Source organism: Ursus arctos, unplaced genomic scaffold (assembly GCF_023065955.2).
Source record: "Ursus arctos isolate Adak ecotype North America unplaced genomic scaffold, UrsArc2.0 scaffold_4, whole genome shotgun sequence".
Classification (NCBI taxonomy): Eukaryota; Metazoa; Chordata; class Mammalia; order Carnivora; family Ursidae; genus Ursus; species Ursus arctos.
This window is the reverse complement of record NW_026623056.1, coordinates 90,511,660-90,536,914: the sequence shown is the minus strand read 5'-3', so window position 1 is coordinate 90,536,914 and position 25,255 is coordinate 90,511,660. Positions and strand designations below refer to the sequence as shown.

Sequence of the window (25,255 nt, the reverse complement as noted above, 5' to 3'; positions counted from 1 at the left end):
TTGGCAAATCCCTCTATAAGGCAATTTCACAGTCCTCGTGAGGATTATGAATGTAGCTGTCTTCTGACCCAGCAATTCCCCTCCTGGAAACTAATCTTACACGTGGACCTACCCACATAACGATGTTTGTATAAGGTTATTCATGGCAGTCACATTTGCAGAAACAAAAGATGGCAAACAAGCCGGATGATGTCATTAAGGGGCGGATTACAGAAAGAAGGTACAAGCGTACAGGGGCTAGGATGCATCTGGGAGAAACGTATGGAACATTCTCCCAAGGTAAATTATGCGGGAAAAAGAAGAAAGCAGAATGCTGTATATCATTTGTTACCTTTTTGGATTAAAAATGGGAGAGAAAATAAACACAAATGCTGGTCAGTGCCTCAAGATAAGTGGGAGGGCGATGGCAGGTTACCTCTTCGGCAGGGGCGGGGAGCAATACGGGAGGCACTGGACGCCAGGCAGACGAGAGGTCGGGAGTGGGAAGGAGACTTCTCACCATATGGTGTTTTGATTTTTGAACCCTGTAAAGATATCACCTATTCAAAACATGGGGAAACACAATAGCTCCAACATTGTGTTTTACGCCATAATTGGCATTAAAAAAAAAAAAGAAGATAAAAAGCACAAACATCAGAAAGGACATAAAATTACCATCATTTGCAGCTGACAAAATTTTCTTCTTGGAAACCCCCAGACAAATCAAAGCAGAACAAAACTGCTCGTTAGAAACAAACAGTTTACAAATGTGGCCAGTTACCGGATCAACACAGAAAAACAGGTGCTTTCAGATACATGAACAAGAACCAATTTTAAAATGAATTAAAAAATCTCTTTCGTAAGGACAAGAGAAAATTCCAAATCCTTGGGAATTAAGTGATCAAGCAATAGGTGTGGATATACATGAAATGAAGTCTTCGAGGGACGTGATGGAAGACGAGTCCAGACAGAACTACTCATTCCAATAAATCCAAAGTCTCCCTCTCACAACAATGTAAATTTTCCCCGAATTTATCTATACATTTCGTACAATTCCAAAACAAATCTCAACTGGATAATTTTAGAAACATAATCCAGTGTTTCTCAAGGATATTTAGGAGAAGTATGTAACATTGCATGAGATGACTAACCGGGGGGGATATTTTATATTAATCATTTATTAATACTAATTATATCAGGGCACCTGATGACTCGGTCGGTCAGTTAAGCGTCTGCCTTCAGCTCAGGTCATGATCCCAGGGTCCTGGGATCGACCCCTGCTTTTCCCTCTCCCTCTGCCTGCCACTCCCCCTGCTTGTGCTCTCTTTCTTTCTCTGTCAAATAAATAAAATCTTTAAAAAAAAATACTAACCATATCAACCTTCCTGTATGTTAAAATCACATTAGTGACAGTAACTAAAACAGTGGGCACAGCTGCAAAAGCAGATACACACCTGGGTAAGAAGAATCCAAAAATGGTCCTTAGTAAATGCAGAAATTTAGAAATCGGCTCAGGTTGCCAATTAACCAAACGGCTCAAGCCTTTGGGCTGATCACGCAGCAGGAAAAGCACAAACACGTCATTTAGAAACATGGAAGTAGGGGTGCCTGGGAGGCTCAGTTGGTTGAGCGTCTGACTCTTGATTTCAGCTCAGGTCATGATCTCGGGGTCGTGAGATCGAGCCCCATGTCAGGCTCCACGCTCAGCAGGGAGTCTGCTTGAGATTCTTCCCCCCTCCGACCCCTCCCACTCATGCTTTCTCTCTCTCTAATAAATAAATAAGTCTTAAAAAACCCCAAACAACAACAACAACAACAAAACCATAGAAGAAGTACCAGAGGAGAAAAGATTTGCACAGTAGGACCTACAGGTGGGTAGGGGTGAGGCCGGGGACCACTGCTTTCTGTGAAAAGCCTCCTGGGATTATTTGAATTTTTAATGATGATGTCGATGCATGACTTCAATAAAAAATAAATGAATTAAAAATCCCTAAACTATTCCTTTCATCAAGAATCCCTGCATCTTGAGGTTATAGGTTAGTGTTGAATGTCGCACACTTGCTAGATTGTTCTATCTCACGCACGCGTCCCTGTTAGTACGTTTCTCTCTAAACATGGATGTGATACTGGGGTATTATTCAGCAAACTGCTTCTCTCTCTGTCCATTATTTCCAGATTTGCCCACATTTCTATTTCTTTAGGCTAGATTACAAAAGAAGGATCGATACAGAGAAGACATGGGTCTTGGTCGGGCTCTCTGGAATGGTCACTCGGGCTTACACCCCTCAGCAGCCCAGCAGAGACTGTTCACCTCTCGGGCAGCTGAACTGTCATTAAACACTGTGTTCGCTTGATTTCTAACTATGTAAACATTTTGCGTGCATTGTAAGATCGAAGGAGCCACCGCCTGTTTTCTTGACCATTGGTGTCCCACGTGTGCCAGCTTCTGCCTGCTTTTCTTCGGGGCTCTCACGTTCTTCTTTGGTGTTTTCAGGGTAGCTGGGACTTGTTTTAATGAGGGATGGTAAGACAGCAGAAGCGACTGTCCGGGAGGAAGATCCTGGGAAACAGGAGGCATGGCGTGCCCCCGGGGCCACGTGGGGAAGCACCAGGGACAACCGGGGACCAGGGGGAGCCAGGAAGAGGAGAAGACAAGAGCCTTCGCTGTGGCTTCCACAGCAAAGAATGGGTAAGCAGTGTGGAGAGGCTCAGGTTGGGCTAGATTCAATCATCTGAGCAGGCTCTAGATTCAATCACAGACAGCAGGGGCTGTGGTCTTTCGCTGCCTGGTATCTGCCCCTGGGGTGATGTGGGGAGGGGACAGAGGCCCGGAGCGTAGGAACCAGGCAAAGGAGACAGGTGGCGGCTGTGGGCTCTGGACTATGTGACTTGCATCTGAAAGGCCCGCACCCAGGGGTGTGGTTTACTCTGAAGTGAGTTGCTTGCTCTCGCTAGGAATTGGCTAACTCGGGCAGTCCAGTCACTCCGTGGTCAGCAAGGTACCCCATGTCAAAGCATCAGAATATAGAATATGGTTAATACATTTGGCTTATTGGTATGAAATTTTTATATGCAAAGGACAGCAGGCCTTTTGGTGTTTTTGTTTTGTGTTGTTTCGTTTTTTACCACGATAACACACTTAAGACCTTGGTCTATGGGCTCTCATTGTGTGGGTACAAACTTCCTTTCCCCAGACCTCTGGATTTCTCTGAATATGTCTTCTCTGTGCCCTTGCCTTCCACCCTGTGGTTTAAAAAGATATCTTTAGTAACAATGTGTACCTGATAGGGTCCGGTCTAAGGATGGAATGTCTGGTCAGAATTCCTTGTTCAATAAATGTTAGCTTCCATCCTTATATTTGTAAATATACAAATACATATTTGCAAATGTGTAAATATGCAAATATCTCCCCCAATATTTTCCCTTGTAGCATTTTTCTTTAAGCATATACCCGTTTTAATTTTTAAAAATAGATTTCCTTTCAATTCTCAATTTTTAACCTTTACAAAGACAGTAGCAGAATGGCTGAGATCATAGGTCTGGTTATCAGACAAACTGATTTTTCAAATATGGACCTGCCATCGAGTGAGAACCTGGAGAATTGGTGGCACCTCTCTGTGACTCAGTTTCCCTCCCTGTGCAGCAGCTAAATAAGACAGGCCAGGGGCTAGAAAATGGGTATTTGGGGATCACCCACAAGATTTACTACATATCTAGCTTGCATATTTTGAAGATTCTATCGTAGAGTAGAATGGAGGAGTAAGCATCCTAGGATACTTGCTGGGTATAACTACATGCACACACTTGGTTACATCTGCCAACAAAGGTACACAGAATTAAAAAAAAAAAAAAAAAAAAACACAAATGTCATTCCACAAAGTTCTGCAACAGCACCACCTAGTGACAAACACACAAAACCACATCTGCAACGTCACCCACAGCTTAAAAATGGCAAAACAATAAGCCAGCATAGAAAAAAAAAATGAAACTGAGATCAAATTATCTTCTTCATTACTAGAAAGCACATGTCCTATCCTCTTTCTCTGGTGACTCTGCTGCTTCACCTCCTACCAGTTTGAAATTCCCCTTTTTCCCCTTGTCACCAGACCCGTCTAATCACGGAAAGAAGTGTGTTTTTCAAGGTTTGGGGCAGCAGCTAGATCACAGCTCATGAGTGACATCTGTCTCTGTTCATTATTTCTGCTTCCCCCAAGCTGGCCACATCCCTCTGGAGAAACTGCCCCACTCAGCTGGACCCTTATGCTTCCGGAAGGTATGGCTCGGCATAGCACCTGGCGAGACAGTGGGGGGCAGAGGTTTGCCCTCAGAGGGACGGACCAGGGCCCCCTTCCAGGCAAATACTTGTCTGGTTGTGTGTTCCTGGGCATCTGTCCGTCTGTTGGATTCAGAGAACACCATGTCCTTGCAGGATGGTGGGCAGGCCAGCTGGAGCACCCTGCCGGCCAAGGTCAGTCCCCAGGACGAGGCTGACATTCTGTGCAATCTGTACGACCCCTTCAATGTGCTTATCTCTACACGGTCTCTTCCCAGCCTGGGGGTTCTCACGTTTCATAGCACTTCATTCTCCTCCCATCTTACAGCTCAGTGATTGGGTTTGGACTCTCCCTACATTCAGTTTTATCTGTGACGCTTTCCAGGAACCTACATTGTGGTAGCGGACGCAGGTGGACCAGGACGCGCCTCGGACAGTAATTTCGAAAGCGGGACTTCAACAAAAGCATTGAAATAATTCCACACTCAACAGGTTGAAAGTATTATTTATTCAAACAAACCAAATTCTTTTTATTTCCTTTTCAATGGTATACATCTGAAATTCGTGGAGCATACAAGTAGAAAAATAAGATTATTTTAGAAAACTCGAGTTTTGAGGTGCACAACAACCGGGGTGGGGCCGCAGCCGCAGAGCCACTTCTGAGGCGGGGTGCACACCCCTTCACCCCAACTGCTGGCCTAGTACAATTTCCTTTTAAATCAATACAGCTCACCAAAACACAGAGGGAGAACCCAGAAAGGAAACAACAGATTGTCTTAAGCCTTTTCAGAAATACAAGTTGCACACAGAAATACATTCTGCAAAGCATGGCTGCTGATGGAGCTCCTTGGCCGGAGCAGGGACCCCCCGAGGCCCCGGTGAAGCCACCCTTCTCAAGAACAGAACAAGTCGCAGCTGTCAGGGACTGAACATGCGGATTTCAGGCCTGCGGTCTCTTTGTGCGAATGAACAGAAAGAGCAGGAAATACCTCCTCCTAGATTACAAAAATCCGGCTTGTATTAGCACACGGCCAGCCCCACTCATTCCGGTTTTTAAACACGCTGATTCCCAAAGTACAGAACTCTCGTTCCTGCAGCCCCTCACACGTTCCGGGTCGTTGCAGGGCCAAACAGGATTTCCAAGCTGACGGTTAAGAATGTACCACGGTCCACACTACATGACACATTATCTCCAAGAAGGGAAACGCGAAAATGCAATTCCAAGTTGTTACCCCTAGCAACAGAGACCACGAAACTGTATAAGAAAACGGAATTAAGGAAGTTTATTTTGGGTGATTTTCACTACAGATGAAACAGAGCCTTAGCTAGCTTTGTTTTTTATCTCGAAAAGATCATCTTTTAATGTTTTCTTCACTTTCATTCGGAAGCATTAACTTCGAAATTGTAAGGCTTGTGTGAAATTTTACTTTAATCGGTAGACAGAAGCAAGCGAAAACCTTGGTTTTACGGGACACTTTCAGCGACCTGTACATACGACATTTAACAGAGAAAAAGTAAACCCTGCCCTCCGGAGAACCCGCCCTCTCATGGTATTCTGGTCCGTGCGTGTGCCGTGACACAGATACACAGATTCCAATCGAAACGAAGAAAATCCTATGGAAAACCCCAAAGGTGAAGAAGGTTTCAAAGAAGCTCAAGGTTTCCACTCTCCCCCAGTGACACCCTTCTACAAACGTCTTTTATAAACTGATCGTTGGTAACTCTATAATTTATCATTATAAATCTTATTGGCAAAATACTCTGCTTGATAGGTGTGGAGTACGCCCGTGTGTTACATCCCATGTCCACTTCACCAGTTTCTCCACTTCTGATCCTGAGAAATACTTCTCCCTCTGCAAAGGGAGCTGTCCGCATCGCCTCACCGCCCCACAGGCTCGCGCAAACTATGCTCATCCGCAGATACTTTAGAGGCGAGACAGGGATTTCCCGATCACACCTTCCGTGTGTCCCAAGATGCTAGCTGGGCACACCCAGACTCACTGTTTGGGAGTGGTGCCCAACAAGGGCCCGAGGGCTTTCCGGGACATGTGGAGACCGCCAGGCATCGAAGGGCAGGCACCCTGGAGCCCCTCTCGCGGTGGGTGGGCTGGATCTGAATTTATCTGCATCTGTATTGATTGGTTGAGGTCACGTGTCCTCGGGACACTCAAAATTAACCCCAGGAACTCATGTGACTTGAGGTTTTGCAGACACACTGGTGTCACTACAATAGGGCTGACCCACCCCCAGGATGACATTCTCACCAAACCCGGGTGTGTGCCCAAGTCCCCGCCTGCGTTCACCAGGACACCCGGGGAGCCTAGTGAACCGCACGGATTGTGGCTAGGACCAGGGTGAGCTCCAGGACTCCTGCTGCACGGGGGGGGGGGGGGGGGGGGGGGCCGCTCAGCGCCTGACACTACTTTCTGCAAGCGTCTCTGACAGCAGGTGTTCCCAGAGAAGGAATGTGGTCAGGAACCTGTCGGATTCCTTCTGACATCAGTGGGCTGCCCCAGCAGGGCTGGATGGATGCGGCTCTGTCTGAGTCGCTCTGGCTTTCAATGCAGAGGCTCAGACCCCAAAGGTAACTGCCAACTGCCCCCGCTCGCTTCAGCCTCTTGACCCTGTCCTATAAACTCCCCAGTGTGCAACCTTGCACCTACAGCCGCAGGACCGTGACTTGCTTGGGAGTTCATGCGTCTCTAGATCTGTTAGAATGCAGGTGTCTAAATACGGCTGCAAAGCAAGTTTCTCTTTGACAAACTATAAATCCGGAGAGGTTCCTTTGGAAAATTCCTGAAAAGTAGGGGTGCCAAAAAAGATCATTTCCAAAGGTGGAAATGAGTTGCCTAGGACATCCTGGGATGTCCTCAGTTCGCCCAGACCTTTGCGGTCATCTGCTGACCAAGGGATATGACTTCCTACCCTACTTCCCTTCCCATGTTCTAGAACTTTCCAAGCCCCAACCATCCCCTTCCCTGTTCCCCGAATGAACCAATCTTCACCTGGCTCGGGCAAAGTGTCAGGGGCCACATTCTCACTTTGTCCGTGCTGCCATCGGACACATAACTCCAGCCTGAACACTCCTGAAGTGTGGGGTTTGCTGTGTGGAATAAATCACATCTCAGCTGAGGCAGCACCTTCACGGGTCAGGAAAATCTGAGGATTCCCGGAATTAATTAAACCAATTTCCAGAACAGCTACTTCTGCTTACTTTGTCAGCATACTTTCGATTGTTATTTTCCTTCCCCAGTCTTCCTGCTTGCCAATTAATTGGTAAACTGCCGTTAAGTCCAAATCTGAAATTGTTACAACCCACTAGAAATGTCCACAATAGCTTTTGTCGTCGTGGCGTTTCCTTGGCACTAAAAGTCTAGTATCTCCCAAATTTTACCTTTTATGATGTTTCGTTGTTTTTCCTAAAAAAGAAAAAAAAAATCGGTGGCGAGTGTTTTGTCTGAACAGTCATCCATGATCAGTTCTAATCCGTGTGCGCAGGACAAAGGCACCCTGGGAGCCCACCCAAGTATCTGCCTTCCACTAATAAGGAGAAGCCGGTGAAACTCGATCATTGTTGCTTATGGAATAGGCTTTTGGGGGGGGGGCAGTGATTCATGTGGCCCCAGGCCAGAACTTAGAACTGAACCACGCTTGGCAATCCACCACGCGGGGGCCTGGTAAGAGGAACGTGACAAATTTTCATTTGCACAGGAACCTATTAAATTATGAAATAATCCTCTCTCCCTTCTTCAATAAGATAATGCAATCCCTAAATCAGACCTGCTTGCAAAATCTATTACCCAAAGCCTTGCAGGGCGGTTGAAGCGACCTTGGTGGGGGTGACTTTCATAGTCTTGAATTATAACTGACCCCCAACTGATCCCCAACCAAAAACCTCTGCATCTCACAACGAGTCAGGTAAAATCTTTCCGAATATTTGGGAGCGGACTGCGTTCTGGAAAACATTCCCAGAAGTCACAAGCCAAGAACCTGTTTCTTTAATGCCAGGTACTTGTTTTTGGTTCAGAAGAAATACAACCTAGTGTATGGGAAATGCCAGATGATCTGACACCATGATCACGGTGGTGCTTTTTAAAACTCCCCAGGTCGGGGGGGGGGGCGGATGGAGAAAAATCAGACTCAGTCCCCATCTTGTTTCTTGCTAGTTTTCATAAACAGTCCCAGCTACTAAAAACAGCATTTCATTGGGGCTTCCAAATAACTCATCAAGAATATAAAGTATCACCCTATTAAAAAAACATTGCTCACGAAAGCAGCATTCATTTCTCATGGGAGAGTTGACAACGTTTGACAACAGCATAATGCTAAGTGCAGCTTTCAGAAAAGGACCGTCTTCCAGCATTTTCCGCAGTAGGTTACAAGGTAAAAATGACACCCTCAGATGATTGTTACTTCCTTTCCCGTTCAAAGCAAGCCTTCTTGAAGGTTTTCCAAGCTCAGTATCAATTTACATAACTCGAGGAGGTGGGTGTCACTAACCAGGGTTTTGACTCAAAGTCCAATTTTCGACAGCAAGGCATGCCAGGAAAATGTCCCACATTCAATTGTCTGTTTCATTCTTGTTGCTAAGTTATGCTTTTGTAATTTAAGCATTTCCATTAAAATGTCACATCCAATGACATCTGAGATGAAAAGGTGGAGAAATCTGATATGAAATGCAGAGCATTATAGCAAACTTCATTCAAATACCCTAGCTTGAAATCTGCCGTGCTATTATCATGTACTCTGGGAACAGCGTCTGCTGAGCCGTTGTTCAACAGAAATGCTCCCCGGCTGGGAAACCGAGCACGAGAGATTGGAGCAGACGCCTGTGTGAAGGAATAAGCAGCCAAACGAACTGGGTCATCTCTGCGACTCCCTCCTTTTATTTCGGGGGTCTGGGTTTTCACAGCATGGGGAAGGTCTACTCTGGGAGGATTGCCTTCCCTTCCGTGCAAAGTGGATCACGGGACAAGAGCATTAGAATTCCAGAGACTTCTACTATGGAAATGTATTTTGGAATTATTACTACCGAGCCAAGACCAGACACGATAATGAGTACGTGGTAACAGAAACCCCTCCTGCTACCCCCACGTCAAGAGGGCCTTGTACACACCACACGCAAACTGTTTCCTAAAAAGGGCACAGAAGGTTCAGGTTCTAAGATACAATTCAAACCTTCTTCTGCAAGGACACAGTGACATGCGTGTGGCCCCACAGTTCTCCGGTCATACTGTCCCCAGTTTGGACATGCCCCGGTACAGGGAGCAGAGCCAGTGCAACATCCACACGCAGCCTACCTTGAACGTAAATGACAATCTAGCCAGAGGAGACACTCCAGTTAGCCCTTCCAGCAGGATTCTATCATATATTCAACCCATCCCAACAGCGATGCAAAAGCGAACATTGAACTTGGCGTACAAACAAGAGAAGGGATATTGGCTTTGAACCCATCTTCTAATTATATCTGATCACAGAAGGCTGACTGCATCGAGTTAAGGCTTCTGCTTTTTTTTGGCAAAGAAATTAATTTCTTTATCAAATAAATGATAGTAAGAGTGAGGTCCCCCACGGAAGGGGGGCACTGCACACCTACCTCGCCGAAGACTGAACACGCCACAGGGAGGAAGCGTGTGGGTCAACGGCTCCACGATGTGTTCACGCTGATTCGGGCGGCTGTGCTGGAGTCTAGGGGTTTCTGCAAATGCAGACACATGGTCTGAAAGCATGGGAGAAGAAGTTCCTTCAAGTCCTCCGCATGGCTTGTGTCTTCCTTCCCCCGAGAGTTGGTCAGGATAGGAATTGAGCCATTTCCCTGTTTCCCTCCAGGGTAAAAACCGACCTACCCCCACAGATTTGGAAACACAACTAAGCTAGTGAAGCAGGATTTGCTTTTCTCACCAGAACACCTTTTATTAATTTAAAGTAAGAGTAAGCACTGAAATAATGGCCCGCTTGGCGACAGAAGGGTACCTGTCACCCTCAGCGGTTGGAAGGAGGATTCTTCTCGCGGAGGGCAACGGCTGGAACCAGGCTGCCCGCAGCCCCAGCCGGACACAGAGCCCTGGGCAAAGTCTCCACAGAGGTAGCTGCTTTTATCTTTATACCAACCAGACTACGGAAGCACGGAGTACGAGAGCACACGTTTCCTTCCCACTCTACCGTGACGGACAAAGGCTTTCCATCTTCAGAAGAGGCTGGTGAAGACCGCTGAGTGCCGTGTCCCTCCAAGAGGATTCTGGCTCCCACTCAGAGCACAGAGAGGCTCAGAAAAGGGCTCTGTTTCTGATTCAGAAGCAGGCAGGATGGTGAGATCGTCAGGCCCCAGGCCGCTTCTCCTGCTACCATACTGCAGGCCTCTTGTATTCTCCGACCCAGGCTGAGGCCTGGTGCAAAATACCCTTAAATGCAATTCGTATGAAAAGCTTCCCATTAGCTAAGAGGAGTTACGAACCACATGTACTCATTTCTCCAGAGACGGGAGGAAGAGGAGAACGAGCCAAAGCTTGCCCTCTTTTTTTTTTGGTGGCACACCTAGACAGTTTGGCATAACCAGTCACATAAAGCCTGAAGCCCAATTCACTCTGTTTTGGTTTAGAACGAGGTGTTTTTTATTATAATTTTTCTCGGAAGTGAGGGAGAAGAAGGAAGCTCTAAAATCAAGAATCAAAATACAGTGAAATCTGGAAGGCATCTGGGAGCAGAACAGATTTAAGACTAGTGGACAGAGGAAGCAGACCCCGCCTGCTCCACCTGAAACGTAATTCTCTTAACAGAGAGTTCAAGGTCGCTCGAGTTGGGGCTCCGCTCTTCATTTCCAGCGATGCCGGACGAGAGAGGACTCATCATTGACGACCTCGGGATCGCGGGGCAGCTGCCGACACGGAAAGGGAAGTAGCAGCAGGACGATCAGGATGAGAAGGATGACCGCACACACGCTCATGAGCGCGTACGAGACGATCCACAAAATGGGCTCATTCAAGGGCAGGGCGGGGACGCAGTTGCTGGCTATGTCGTCTGTTGAGAAAGGCCCAGAGATTTCAGACACTGGAGCACCTGCCATTTCTGAGGAGACAGAAGGGGGGAAATCCACAGCTGTGAAATGAGCCGGCCGTCGGTCCCCTCCGGCAAAAGAGAGAACACCTGCTTTGTGAAACAGTGGCCCAGGCGCTGGGCAGGCACCAAGGGGGGGCGCACTCTGTGGCAGCGGTGGCCCCAGAGGGTCCAGTCCCCGCCCCCCAGCACGGCCTGCTTCCGGGACTACAGGTGCTGAAGCCACGTGGCGGAGAGCAACGTGCAGAAGGGCACATCCAGAAGCGTCAGGTGCTCTGGGGAGGCCAAGGCTGCGGAGCCCTGTGGGCAAGGGCGCAGAGCTCGGTGCCGGGTGAGGAGGCTGGCTGGGAGGGGGAGGGGGAGTAGGGAGCTCGGCAGAGCCTGCCCGAATGCCCGGATGTCCCCGGCGTAGTCAACCTGACTTCATGCTCTCCGGTGCCTGTCCTCCTATCAGCCCGACCCACACTCTGAATGGGCTCCAAGACCACCTGGTCACACCAGAAGATTCTTCCCTGCCCCACGCTTGTCCCGCACCCCACCTACAGTGTAGGGAGGACCCAAGATCAGGAATGGTCTGTGAGGGCGACATGGAATCCGTGGCCTACCCGGGAACAAAGGGACACACAGCTACCGTTCACCTGGTGACTTGTGCTAGTGACACTGGGGTAATACTCCCCCAGGGGAGGAGGTCGAGAGGATTTCTTAAAGCAGGTTTGGGATTATGAGTATTTCATTTCACTACATCAGACGTATCTGCCCTTTTCAGAAGTATAGAATTTATCTGGCATTTTACGTTTCACTTGGAAAAAGAGAAAAGCCTTGTTACCCACCTCACCCATGTTTAATTAGAGAAATGAACATCTAGGCACAAAAAAACAATGTTGCTACGCATTTCATTTCTCTGTACTGAAGCTTCAAGACCCTAAGGCCTGCCAAGTAACAGCCTTATTTTTTTTTATTGAGGAAAGAAAAATTCAAAATAACAGGACGATGGCCTTCACAGAGTGGTTTAAAATGAGGGAGAAAACAGACTTGGTCAGAACACTTTCTGGCTAATGTGGATTCGGTGTGTATGGCTTCGTGGCTGCTTCTGCGAGCACCAGAAGAATCCAGGCAAGCGCAAGAGCCTGCGGACACCCAGGAGCAGAGGGATGCTGGCCTTCTGTTCATCCAGAGCCCAAATGCCCATGGCTGAAGCCACCGCTGGAAACACACACTCGGTGGCCACCTACGTTTCTATTACAGTTTCTCTCTCTCCTGCTTTGTAAGAACCCTTCCGTGGTAGGACCTGAAGCGTCTTTCCGCAGCAGGTCATCTGTCTTCTAGCAAACGGACGAGACGTTTGAACACATACACTGATGTGGGTGACGTGTGCTTAGTGCAAAGACCCCAAAAGCCCGAGCGGCCAACAGGAGGCAATGAAAGTCACTGGAAACCATTTCTGCTTCCAGACAGGACGGAGCAAGAGGGGCCAGATTTACCCACGACCTGAAACAACTAAAATATTGGACAAAATACACAAAGAAACAAAGGCTCTGAACATATTGCCAACTGAGCAAGGAGCGTGAAGTCCCGAGAGAAGGGAAGACAGATGAAGGGAGCCCGACAGTTGCCTTGAGAACATTTCTGGGTTGTGGCACAGGGCTGGGGACGCGGGCAGAGGTGGGCAGCCTCCTGGGCTGGGGGGCAGGGAAAGGCTGGGAGGGCAGGGTTGGGAGGCTGGGCAGGGGGCAAGGCTAGGGGGTAGGGCTGGGCGGGCAAGGCTGGGAGGCAGGGCTAGGGCTGGGGGTGGAAGGATGGGGGACAGAGCTGGGGGGTAGGGCAGGGGGGCAAGGCTAGGGGGCAGGGCTAGGGAACAGGGCAAGGCTGGGAAGGCAAGGCTGAGAGGCAGGGGTAGGGCTGGGGAAGGATGAGAGGCAGGGCAGGGGGGCAGGGCAGGGGAGCAAGGCAAGGCTGAAGACAGGACTAGGGGGCAAGGCTGAGAGCAGGGCTGGGGGGCCAGGCTGGGGCGCAGGGCTGGGGGGTCCTGGAGTTCGGAGGCACAAGGTAGGACAGGAGGCGGCAGTACAGAAATTCCACACATCTCCCGAGGGCCTCCCCTGAGCCTTCAGCTGAGTGCTGACCAAAAATGAATGGAGGCGGGTAAAGGACCACTTGAAAGGATTAGAAAGAACAGAGCTCTGGAGCTCACAGGTAGGGCTGAGAACGGTACCTACAGCCAACTGCTTCCTGTTTGTTCTGTTTCCCAGTGTGGGGGGAAAAAAAACCCAAGCCCAATTCACAGGGGACCAGTTAGAGTCATAAGGGTCTCTCCTCCGTCCTGGGGGAAGGGAACCACGCAGGGCACACTGCTCTGATCTCATCTGAAGAAGCTTCAGAGCAAGACAAGGCAGGACTAACTTAAACATGACCCAGGACAAACTTCAAGAATACTCGCAAGAAGACAAAAGTACTCAGCACCCTTTGGGCAACTGGACCCAGTTTCAACGTGTTGGGGCTTACATTACCAACCGGCAATTCTCACACACCAGCAGGGTGTCCAGGAATTCAACTCACTTCTGATACTATCTACCCAGAAACAGCATCAGATCCCACAGTTAAGAAAGAGCTCAGGCCTGCATGCTTCGCTCCCCACTACTTCAGAAGTGAGTTAAAAGCCCAGGGTGTCACCTGCTGCTGACCCGCTGGCTACAGATGGGACGTCCCAACCACCCCCTGACCTGAGTTTGATTAATTTGCCAGAGCAGCTCCTGGAACTCAGAGAACTCACTAGATTGCTGGTTTATTATAAAAGACTAACTCAGGAACAGCCAGACGGAAGAGATGCCCAGGGCGAGGTCTGGGGAAGGGGGTGGAGCGCCTGGGCCCTCCAGGGGCCACTCTCCCCACAGTCCCCCGTGCTCACCAGCCTGGAAGCCCTCTAGACCCTCTCCTTTTGGGTTTTTATGGTGGTTTCATCGCACAGACAAGATGGATGAAGTCAAGGCCAGTGGAGATTGCTTCAACCCGCAGCTGCTTTCCCTCCCTGGAGGTCAGGAGGCGGGAGAGTTCCAACACTAATCACAGGCCAGCCCTACCCCAGAATGCTTTCCAAAGCCACTTTATTAACAAAAGACATCTTATCGCTTAGGAAATTCTGAGAGTTTCAGGAGCTCTGTGCCAGAAATGGAGACAAATACCAGATACACATTTCTTGTAAATCGTAATGTCCCAAGCACCCAACAAGGTGAAGTTCACAATGTCTGGCGTCCAATAAAAAATTTCCAAGTATGCAAAGCAGCAGGAAAACACAATTCATGGCAAGGGGGAAAATCAATCATTTGAAGCTTGGCAAGAAATGACACAGATGGTAGTATTAGTAGACAGGATATGAAGACAGTTACTGTAACTGCATTCCGCTTGGGATGCTGGAGAGAATATCAGACGTGCCAAGCAGAGACACAGGAGCTCTCATAATGTCAGATGTGTTAAGTAGACACACAGAAACTATAACGAAGACCTAAGTCAAATTTCTAGAGAGAAAAACTACAAGGATGTGAGACAAGAAATACACTGCATGGTATTAATAGAACAGATATCTGCAGGAAACCAAAAAAAAAAAAAAAAAAAAAAAGACTAGTGAACTTGAAAACACAGTAGAAACTATCCATGAAACAACAAAATCCTGAAACCATAAAGGGAGAACGTCAGTGAACTGCGGGAACACAGGAGGCAACTCAGTGTCCATGGAGTCAGAGGACCCCGATGAGGAGGGACCAGAGGCAGAACGCATTTGAAGAGATGATCACCAAAACCTTTCGAAACTTGAGGGCAACTGTAAGCTCACGGATCCAAGAGGCTCAAAGATCCCCAAGCACAAGAAACAGGAAGTAGGTTACACCAAGGGAACCGCTGAAAACCAGTGATAAAGAGAGAATCACAAAAGCATAGAGAATAAAAGCAAAACGAAATACTCTGTATGAAGGAACAAAAAGAATTATAGCGAATTTCATCTCAGAAATAACACGAGCGATAAGACTGTGGAGAGACATCTTTAAAGTGCCGGAAAGGAAAACCTGGTCAACCCAGCTTCCCATACCAAGCAAGAATATCCTTCAAAGTGAAGATAAGAATTTTCTTTTCAGACATACACAAGCTGGAAGATTTATCACAAGGAGAGACACACACGCTAGAGTATTATCCTGCCATTTGTGACCACACGGATAAACCCGGAGGACATGATACCAAGCGAAATAAGGCAGACGGAGAAAGACAAACGCCACAGATCTCACTTATACGTGGCGTCTAAAATAGTCGAACTCAGCAGCAGAGAGTAGAATAGTGGGCGTAGATCTTGAGAGAGAGAGAGAGAGAAAAAAAAGAGAGAGGAGGGCAGGGGAAGGGAGGAGAGGAGAGGGGAGGGGAGGGGAAGAAGGAAAGGGGAAAGGGGAAAAGGAAGGAACGAAGGGAGGGAGGGAGGGAGGGAGGGGAAAAAAGAAAGACAATGCGACCCATGTGAGCTGACAGATAGTAGCCGGCGGTGACCCTTTCACAGTACATACATATGGCAAAACATCATATCGTCTACCTTAAATGTACATAGCTTTCATGTGTCAATTACACCTCAGTGAAGCTGAAAAAAAGAAAGAAATCATCACAGTCCATCTGCACTACAGTTACACTAACAGAAGCCCTTCAAGCAGATCGGTGACGTCAGACGGAAACCAGGACCTACACAAAGGGGAGATGAGCACCAGACATGGTAACTACCTCGGCAATTATCACACCTGCATTTTAAATACTTAAGGAGATAACTGCTTTAAAGCAGAAATGACACCGGTGTCGTGTGTGCCTTATCACACACGCATAAGTCAAATGCACGACAGCAAGATTGCGAGAGGCGACGGGAGGAGACGCACCCCAGAGCTTCTCCTCCCGTGTTTAGCGGTACAGCGAGCCCCTCGAGGCCCACGCTGCAAACCCTATAGCAACCGCCAGGACAGCACAGAGCTGGAGCTAAGACACCAGCCGAGGTCAAGAGAAATAAAAATTCTCAATCCAAAAGGCGGCAGAAGAGGAGGAAAAGAACGGATGAGACAAAGAGAAAACATGGGGCCACGTGGTAGATGAAAGCACCACCTTATCAATCATCACATTAAACAGAATCTACACTGGGGGTCAGCAAACTTTTTCTGGAAAAGGATCAGAAAGTAAATGAGTTAGGGCTTTTTGGGCCACGGAGGATTTCTGTCACATTCTTTTAGGATTTTTTTTTTCACACCCCTTTAAAAATGTAAAACCATTTTTACAGGCCCTACAAAAAAAAAAAAAAAAAGAAAAAGAAAGGAAAAAAAAGAAAAAAACGACAGGCCAGATTTGGCCTGCAGGCTGTTATCTGCCAATCTCTGGTCTCAACATCCCAAAGACAAAGCAGAGATTGTCAAATTAGGTAAAAAGCAAGACCTGACTATTTGCTCCCCAGGAGAAGCCCCCTTGAAACGTAAATACTCAAATCCCTTAGAAGTCACAGGATGGAAAAAGGTGTGTCGAGCTAATGTGAATCAAAAGTAACGCAGACAGAGGGGCACCTGGGGGGCTCAGTGGGTTGGGTGTCTGCCTTTGGCTCAGATCATGAGCCAGGGTCCTGGGATCGAGCCCCGTGTCAGGCTCCCTGCTCAGTGGGGAGTCTGCTTCTCCTTCTCCCTCTGCCCCTCCCCCTCGTTCATTCTCCCTCTCTCTCTCTCAAAATAAATACATAAAATCTTTTTAAAAATCTTAAAAAAAACAACTATACATTGATTTAAAACAAAGGAGAAGAAACGCAGAGGGGCTGTATCAGCATCAGAGGCTTCAGCTCAGAGCAAACAGGACTGCCAGGGGACGGGTTCCGTGCACACACAGGACAGAGCAAGACTACACACGTACGCGCCTCATACGAGTTTGAAAAGGAAGAAACAACCATGATGAAGCTGCAGAAGTTTATGGAAACCCACAAAGACAGAGACTTCAACAGCCCTCTTCTGCTCAGCAGCCAGCAAGTGGGCAGGAAGGGAGCGAGGGCAGGGACCACGCCAGCAGCACCACCCACCCGTGCGACCTAACGGCCAAGGGCACGGTGCTCCCCCCACCCGGCAGAATACACATTGTTGTCAAGAGCCTATTTACCAATATGGACTACATTCTGGGCCATAAGAACAAATAGCAAGACATTTGGAAAAGAATTCAGTTGATACTATGTTCTCTGACCACAGTGGGATTCAGTGAGAGGCCAGAACAGGGAGCGTCTGTGCTGCGGGCGGGGCGGCCAAGCCAGCGGAGGGGACCGGACTTTTTCCGGGTCCCCTACATATGCAAAAATTCAGCAACCTGGTCCTCGGAACACAAACTGTCCACTTTATACCAATTATATCCCAATGAAGCTGTTAAAAAAAAATCAAAAGAACGAGGTAGTCAAAAAAAGTATGTCAAAGAGCAACACGACAGGATTGCAGTTCGGCTGAAAAAGAAAAATGGAAAAAAAAAAAAAAAAAGAAGAAAAAGAAAAATACGAACCTAAGCCCAGCTCTGCTAGGTACATGGGGGTTAATTCTAGCACTGTTCAACTCTCAAGTTTATATACATTTTTTTATATATATAATACAACTATATCAAAACCCTCACCAAAGTCAAATTGTCTTCAGTGTACGTGTATTACTTTTATATTCAGAAAAAAGTTTTTTTAAGTTTTTGAAAAATAGCACCAATTTAAATTTGCCAGTCAAAATGTATTATCTGGAAACAACCGTGTCCTCACATTTCCTAAACAGTTACTTCGCATTAAAGGAGGGGTGCGGGCGGGCAGAACGTGCGACTCTTGATCCCGGGGTCCTGAGTCTGAGCCCCATGTTGGGTGCAGACATGACTTAAATAAATAAACTTTTTAAAAATTAAGGAAAGTTGATTTAAAATTACTACTGGAGACTACTTTCTAAGAATGCCTTTCTCTGGATGGTATGCACACTTATTTACATAGGCTATTAGTTCTATGATCATGGAATAGATTTTAAGTTTTTATGCTGGAATTACTCACGAGGCCCTCCTATACACTGATGAAAGCACGGACCCTGGGGTCAGACTGCTGGGGTTCAAGTCCTAGTTCCCACTTAGGAGCTGTGTCATCTTGACCAATTTACTTAACTTCTTTGGCCCTCAGTTTCCGTATCTGTAAAATGGGGAAGGTAACGGCAGCTACGAGTTAGTCTTGCTGAATGATCACCAAGCTAACAGAAGGTACTTAGCACAGTGCCTGGGGTAAGGTCGGTGCTTCCTAAGTATCTCCTGTTAATATATTGTTATTTTAAATCTTTCATCAGTGTCTTGGGTTACAATTTTAATTATGTTTTCTCTGTCTTATCTCCCAGGAGATCAGGACCCAGTTTATAATGAGCACCCAAGGAAGACACATTAATCTGCCAACTATAAAAATTATCATGGTTGGGTCTTTTCTGCCATGGTATGCAAAATAAAGTGAACTGTCTCCCCAGATCAATTCTTTGGTACGAAGATGCCTTCTGAGTAGCTGTGGTTGTGTGGTTCACTTGGAAGAACGTTCTGAAGTTTACAGGACTGGTGTCCTGGACCTGGGGCCATTTTGCTCTGCAACCACACGAAAACCACTTAGTACCCCCCGTCCTTAGTGTTCTTTTCTGTCAGATGAGGAATGAGGCTACCTGATCCATGCCTTTGGGGCCCCTGGCTTTGGCATCTTTCGACTGGATTCTAAGTCGACGGCAGAAGCCTATCTCTGCAACTCTGCTCTCACAGCTAACTTTCCTATTTTTAAACATGAATATGTACCAGATGATCCACTTTCAACCTGCAGCAAGGAAAATTCACAGTGAAATGACTGCCACAATCCACGAGGAGTCTCAAGTTGTAAAAGCTGAAATCTATACAGCTCTTGGGTGCTAAATGTCTCAATCTATAAAAAGAGATGGGTGGTATTTCAGAAGCTTTGGATACATTAAGAGAGAGCTGTCACTCTTGACACTCTATTATCTTCCTAGCTCTAGGATACTTGGCCCGGGCAACACAGAGCAGCTGAAAACGCTCCAGCCTCTAACACCTGCTCCTGGCCTGAGAGACTCTCTCTGGGCCGAGGCTCCAGGTCAGCCCACCCCACAGCACATGGGGACCGCCAACCTTGTTTACGTGGCTCTGATCTGAGACCAGAATAGGACTCTTCGTAGGGGTTGGGGGGTGAGGCGAGGAGACGCAGGGCAGCATAAGAGAAGCATCTGTGGATCTTTTTCCAAAATAACCATCACCCTCCCACCCACCACCATTCTGATACACCCTGGCTGAAAAAGGAGGGGAGGGTGTGGGCCATAATGTATTTTAGAGAGCTCCCCAGGAAAAGTCTTCAAAGAACTCCCACTCACTGCTCTCCTTCCCACCCTGCCCCAACCCCCTACAAAAAAGCCTAATCCTCTAGCTAAGTGTTGTCTGACAAACACCAATTATTATGAAAAGCAAATAAAAGACATCAAGAGAAAAGGGAAGCTCCCAAAGGTTTGGGCTCCGCCAAGTGCTAGCTGGCACCAAGGCAGAACTTCCTCCTACTATAACACAGAGAAAAGATGATAAACTCATATTTTTAAATATGTAGATGAGCTGAGAAATAAGCCCTAGAACTGGGGATCCAATGCCAGGGACGGGGGGAGGGGGCAGAGGGGGGCAGGCAGAAGACTTGACCCCGGCACCACAGAGATGGGGGACAGAGCCCGGTGCAGGGGTGGAGGGTGCCGGGAAAACTCTGCCACCCAGGAAGCCTGACTCTGCCTGAGGTCCCAGGAGCGGAGGGTGACGAGGGCGAGAAAGAATCTCCCGTGAGAAACAGTCTCCCAACCACCACCTCAAGCATGGCGGCCATCTAAATTTACACAGCTTGTGTAGAAATCCGAAAAGTTCCATCGCCTCACACTCAGCAGAAACAAATGCGAAGTTGCTTTAGAGCAACATTTTTACAACCCAAGGTGCACTGAACTCTCTCTAAAGGAAAAAAATAAAAAGCATTCCCACTAAAGATCAGCTCACAACAAAGAGTTGCAAACCAAGTGAAAATCCGCCATGACAGAACGGTCAGCCGCCCCGAAAACGAAGAGATCAGTTCTCCATAAACGATAGGAAAACAGAACAAAATGCTTGAGATTATACAATAGCCGTGTTTACGATGATTAAAACCTCATGAAAATACTAACAAGATTTTTTTAACAGGCTGACTTCAAAGTTCATAAAGCAAAATAAAATTAAGAACAGCAGGGAAGTTTTGAATAAAGAAGAAGAATGCACAGAAACTAACACTCTAAGATACATCAACTGAACAGAACAGCAAGTCCAGAGATAAAGAGTTCCAAACATGTACTGGAATCTGGCATATAATAATTGTGGAATTTTAGATCAGGGAAGAAAACGTGGATTATCTGAAAAACGTTATAGGAACAATGGGGTAGTCACCTTGGGGGAATAAAGGTTATCCATACAGACTACATCAAGGTAAATCAAACACAAAAGTACTTGCACGGATCACAAAATAATTTCAAAAATGTGACTTCAAACCTAAGAGCCTTAAGACAAAATACTGATACATTTAAATACATAAAAGCATTTTTACAGGGGCGCCTGGGTGGCACAGCGGTTAAGCATCTGCCTTCGGCTCAGGGCGTGATCCCGGCGTTGTGGGATCGAGCCCCACATCAGGCTCCTCTGCTGGGAGCCTGCTTCTTCCTCTCCCACTCCCCCTGCTTGTGTTCCCTCTCTCGCTGGCTGTCTCTATCTCTGTTGAATAAATAAATAAATAAAATCTTTAAAAAAAAAAAAAAAAGGCATTTTTACAATAAAATTCATCAGCAGCAAAGCAAATTTTTAAATACTGTATAACTGAAATATGGGTTATAGTTTTTTCTCCAAATGGTTAATCACTCCATTACACCGTTTCTACAAATCAATATAAAAAACTAAATCACTCCATTACACCGTTTCTACAAATCAATATAAAAAACTAAAAACCCAATAGAAAATAATAGGGAAAAGATATGAGCACATAGTTCACAGAAATGGAAAAACAAATGCCCTTAGACACATGAAAATAAACTCAACCTCATGCATAAAAGTAATTAAATTAAAACAACACTGAGATCATCATTTCCACCTACCAGATTGGCAAAATGCCCAAAAGTGTGACACCACCTCATTGGTGATGCTGACTGGGGAGTCAGGCCATTGTAAACGTTACTAGAGAAACTGGTACAACAGGTATAAAAGAGTATAACCTCCCTGGAAGGCAATGCGACAATTCCCATCAAGATTACAAATGTTTGGTGCGCCTGGGCGGCTCAGTTGTTAAGCAGCTGCCTTCAGCTCAGGTCATGATCCCAGGGTTCTTAGGGTTGAGCCCCACATTGGGCTCCCCACTCAGTAAGGAGGCTGCTTCTTCCTCTCTCCCTCTGCCGTTCTCCCTGGCTCATGTTCTCTCCCTCTCTGTCAAATAAATAAAATCTCAAAAAAAAGAAAAAAAAGATTACAAATGCTTATACCCTTTAACCTGGCAATTCTACTCCCAGTAATCTAACCTAGAGGTATACTTTCATATGTGTGAATGAACACAGACAAATGGTATCACAGCAACACTGTTTATCATAACAGGAGACTGGAAACAACTTAAATATACCAATAAGGAATTGTTAAATAAATTAGAGAACCACATAACAGAGGATTATGAGGCTCAAAAAATAATGAGGGAACACTTTACGTACTCATGATTGCCTCTGAGGGTGTGGGGACTATATAATGCATTCTATCACTGGAACATTATCTGGCCATTTTCAAAAATCAAATAAAATAATGGAGACAAAGTAAATACAAGCCACACAAAATTATTACAGAACACTACAAAAAAGTAAACAAGTATATTTGAAAAAGTACAAAGTGGAATTTCGAGAAATGAAAAATACAAGCCATGCAATTAAAAACTCACTGAATAGGTTGGGGCGCCTGGTGGGCCAGTACGGTGAGCGTCGGACTCTTGGTTTCAGCTCAGGTTGTGATTTCAGGGTTGTGGGATGAAGCCCCACGTAGGGCTCTGCATTCAGCGAAGTCTGCCTGAAATTCTCTCTCCTCCCTCCCTCTTTGCCCCTCCTTGCTCACGCATGCTTGTGAGTTTTCTCTCTCACTCTCTTGAATAAATAAAATCTTTATAAGAAGAAAACCTCACTGAATAGGTTAAATGGTAGACTGAACACAGCTGGAGAGAACTAGGGCAATATAGCATGTGTCTGCAGAAACTACACAGAATGCAGCAAAGATAAAGAAAGGAAAATATGAATGCAAGGTCAATGGATGTGGAGGAAATGAGAAATCTCAAAATTTATCTCAGGAGATCCAGAAGAAACTAGTAAAAATGGGTGTGAGGCAAGAGTGGAGGAGGTAACAGCTTACAATTCTCTAGGATTGATGATAAAAAACACGAATTGTCAGATTCGGAGAGCACAATGAGTCTTGAGCAAGATCAAAAACCATCTCTATCTAGATACATCATGGTGAAACTTCAGAAGAGGAAAAATTTAGCCTAAGTCTGAACAGCAACCAGAGAAAACAAACAGATTACTCTCGAAAGTACAACTGAAACTGATGGGGGTTTTTTCACCAGCAATAATGCTGGCCAGAGAACACTGAAATAGCATCTTTGAAACACTAAGGGAAAATGGTCGACCGAGAATTCCATCCACGATTCAAAAATTAGGGCAAAATGAAATTTTGAAGAGATCCTAAAGTACATTTTTCAGCATAGGAAATTTGCTGTTTCGTAATTTGTTTATCCCGTCTCCTTCATTCTGGGCTGTTTTTAGTTTGATGAAAATGGTGGTTTTATGTAATAAGGTACTTACTGAATGATGTAGTACTTTAATTCATTTTATGAATAAAGCTGCTTCTGGTTAAGTCTTTGGGTGGACACACACATTCATTTCTTCACTGCACGTACCTAAGAATGAAGTTGCTGAGTCATGGAGTAGGAATATGTTTAACAGTAGTAGAAAATGTCAAAGTGTTTTTCCATTCAGACCAAACGATTTCAGCAAACTGAGAATCCCTCGACTGAGGATTAGAAGGGAATTCCACAAACCTGCTCCATGAATCAGACTACAGGACTGCTTTCATAGAAAACCCAAGCAACTCCAACAACTATTTTTTAAAAGGAGAATTCAGCAAGGTGGCTGGATAGAAGATTAATATACAAAAAGCCCCTTCATGCCTATATACCAAACAATCAAATGTAATTTAAAACAATCTCACTAACAGTAAGAGCTAACAGGTATCTAGCAAGAAGTACATGTGTAAGACCCTCTTGGAGAAAACTACAAAGCTGATGTAGGACATAAAAGAAGACCTAAACAGGGGCGCCTGGGTGGCTCAGTCGTTAAGCGTCCGCCTTCGGCTCAGGGCGTGATCCCAGCGTTCTGGGATCGAGCCCCACATCAGGCTCCTCCACTGGAAGCCTGCTTCTTCCTCTCCCACTCCCCCTGCTTGTGTTCCCTCTCTCGCTGGCTGTCTCTCTGTCAAATAAATAAATAAAATCTTAAAAAAAAAAAAAAAGAAGACGTAAACAAATGAGAATTAGTACATTCATGGGGAAAAGACTTGCATAATAAAGACTTGATTTCTTCTCAAGTTCATCTGTAAATCCAATGCGGTTGCAATCAAAATCCCAACGGAGTTCTCAGATGTTGCAAGCTGAATAAAAGGACAAAAGTAGCCAAGAGCATTTAAAGAAGAATAAGGAGAGGAGTTGAGCCCTTGCTGGCTGTTAAGTCTTACTGTAACTATAGAAATTAAACCACATGTTCAAGCACAGGAACAGCAACTACACTGGTGGGATAGAAGAGAATGCTCAGAAATAATCCAGATGCGTACTGGGTCTTGGTACACGACAAAGAGATTATTAAAATTTAGTAGGTATCTTGCAAAATTAATTTAACCTGAATCTAACCAAGCCTCTAGACCTAAGTTCAAGTTTACAGAAAGGTAAGGTTAAATGAACATCTTAAACGATACTATTAGAAAAAATCCAGACAAATCTGAATATGATATATTCTATAAAACAACTGGCCTTCAAAAGAAAAAAAAAAAACCCACAGTGAAGGAAACCATTTTTGAGGTAACTGAGGAAATCTGAATACGGCCTAGATATTACATAAGACAATGTAAATATTGTTAAATTTTTAGGTGTCATAATGGTATTACATTTATTATGAGCCTGTCCTTATTTTTAAGAGGTATTTACGGATGAAATATTATGGAGTGAAATATTTAGGGGTAAAATGTCATGATATCTGCACCCTATTTATAAATGGTTCAAACAAGAACTACATACACATGTATACTATAGGTGGCAAAATGGAAAAATTATCAAATCCAGACAGTGGGGGCACCTAAGTGGCTCAGTCGGTTAAGCGTCTGCCTTTGGCTCAGGTCACGATCCCAGGGTCCTGGGATCGAGCCCTACATTGGGCTCCCTGCTCAGCAGAGAACCTGCTTCTCCCTCTGCCTGCCGCTCCCACTCCCTCTGCTTATGTTCTGTCAAATAAATAAATAAAATCTTTAAAAAAAATCTAGATGGTGGGTATGTAGGACATCATTGCATTATTTTTAGTCTTTCCCGTATATTAAATTTTTTAAATAATAAAATATTGAAAATATCAGAGGGGATAATATATGCAAGAAATAATCCTGAGAAAATTGAATGTCCTTATAAAAATGAGATTCCTGTTTCACAATATACAAGAAAATGAGGGGGGAAAATCTTTAGATCTTTAGAAAAAAATCTCTATTTTCTTAGATTGAAGAAAAATTTCTTAAATAAGGTACAGAGTAAAAGCCATTAAGGAAGAGATTGGTACATTTTATCTCACTAAATTAAAAAAAAAAGTAAATGAA

The 25,255-nt window shown here is 45.7% G+C and overlaps 1 protein-coding gene across 2 annotated transcripts in view; it reads right to left on the bottom strand.

Moving 5' to 3' along the window:
• BACE2 (beta-secretase 2) overlaps positions 1-25,255 on the bottom strand; it is a 156,624-nt gene that overhangs the window by 65,990 nt on the left and 65,379 nt on the right. The window contains exon 9 of one of the 2 annotated variants that reach the window (XM_026501002.4): positions 4,747-11,317. The exons of the other annotated variant lie outside the window; for it this stretch is intronic. Coding sequence (XP_026356787.3) covers positions 11,064-11,317 — 254 coding nt within the window. The 3' untranslated portion in view covers positions 4,747-11,063. Of the gene's footprint in view, positions 1-4,746; positions 11,318-25,255 lie in introns of those variants that run through there. 2 annotated transcript variants of the gene reach the window in all.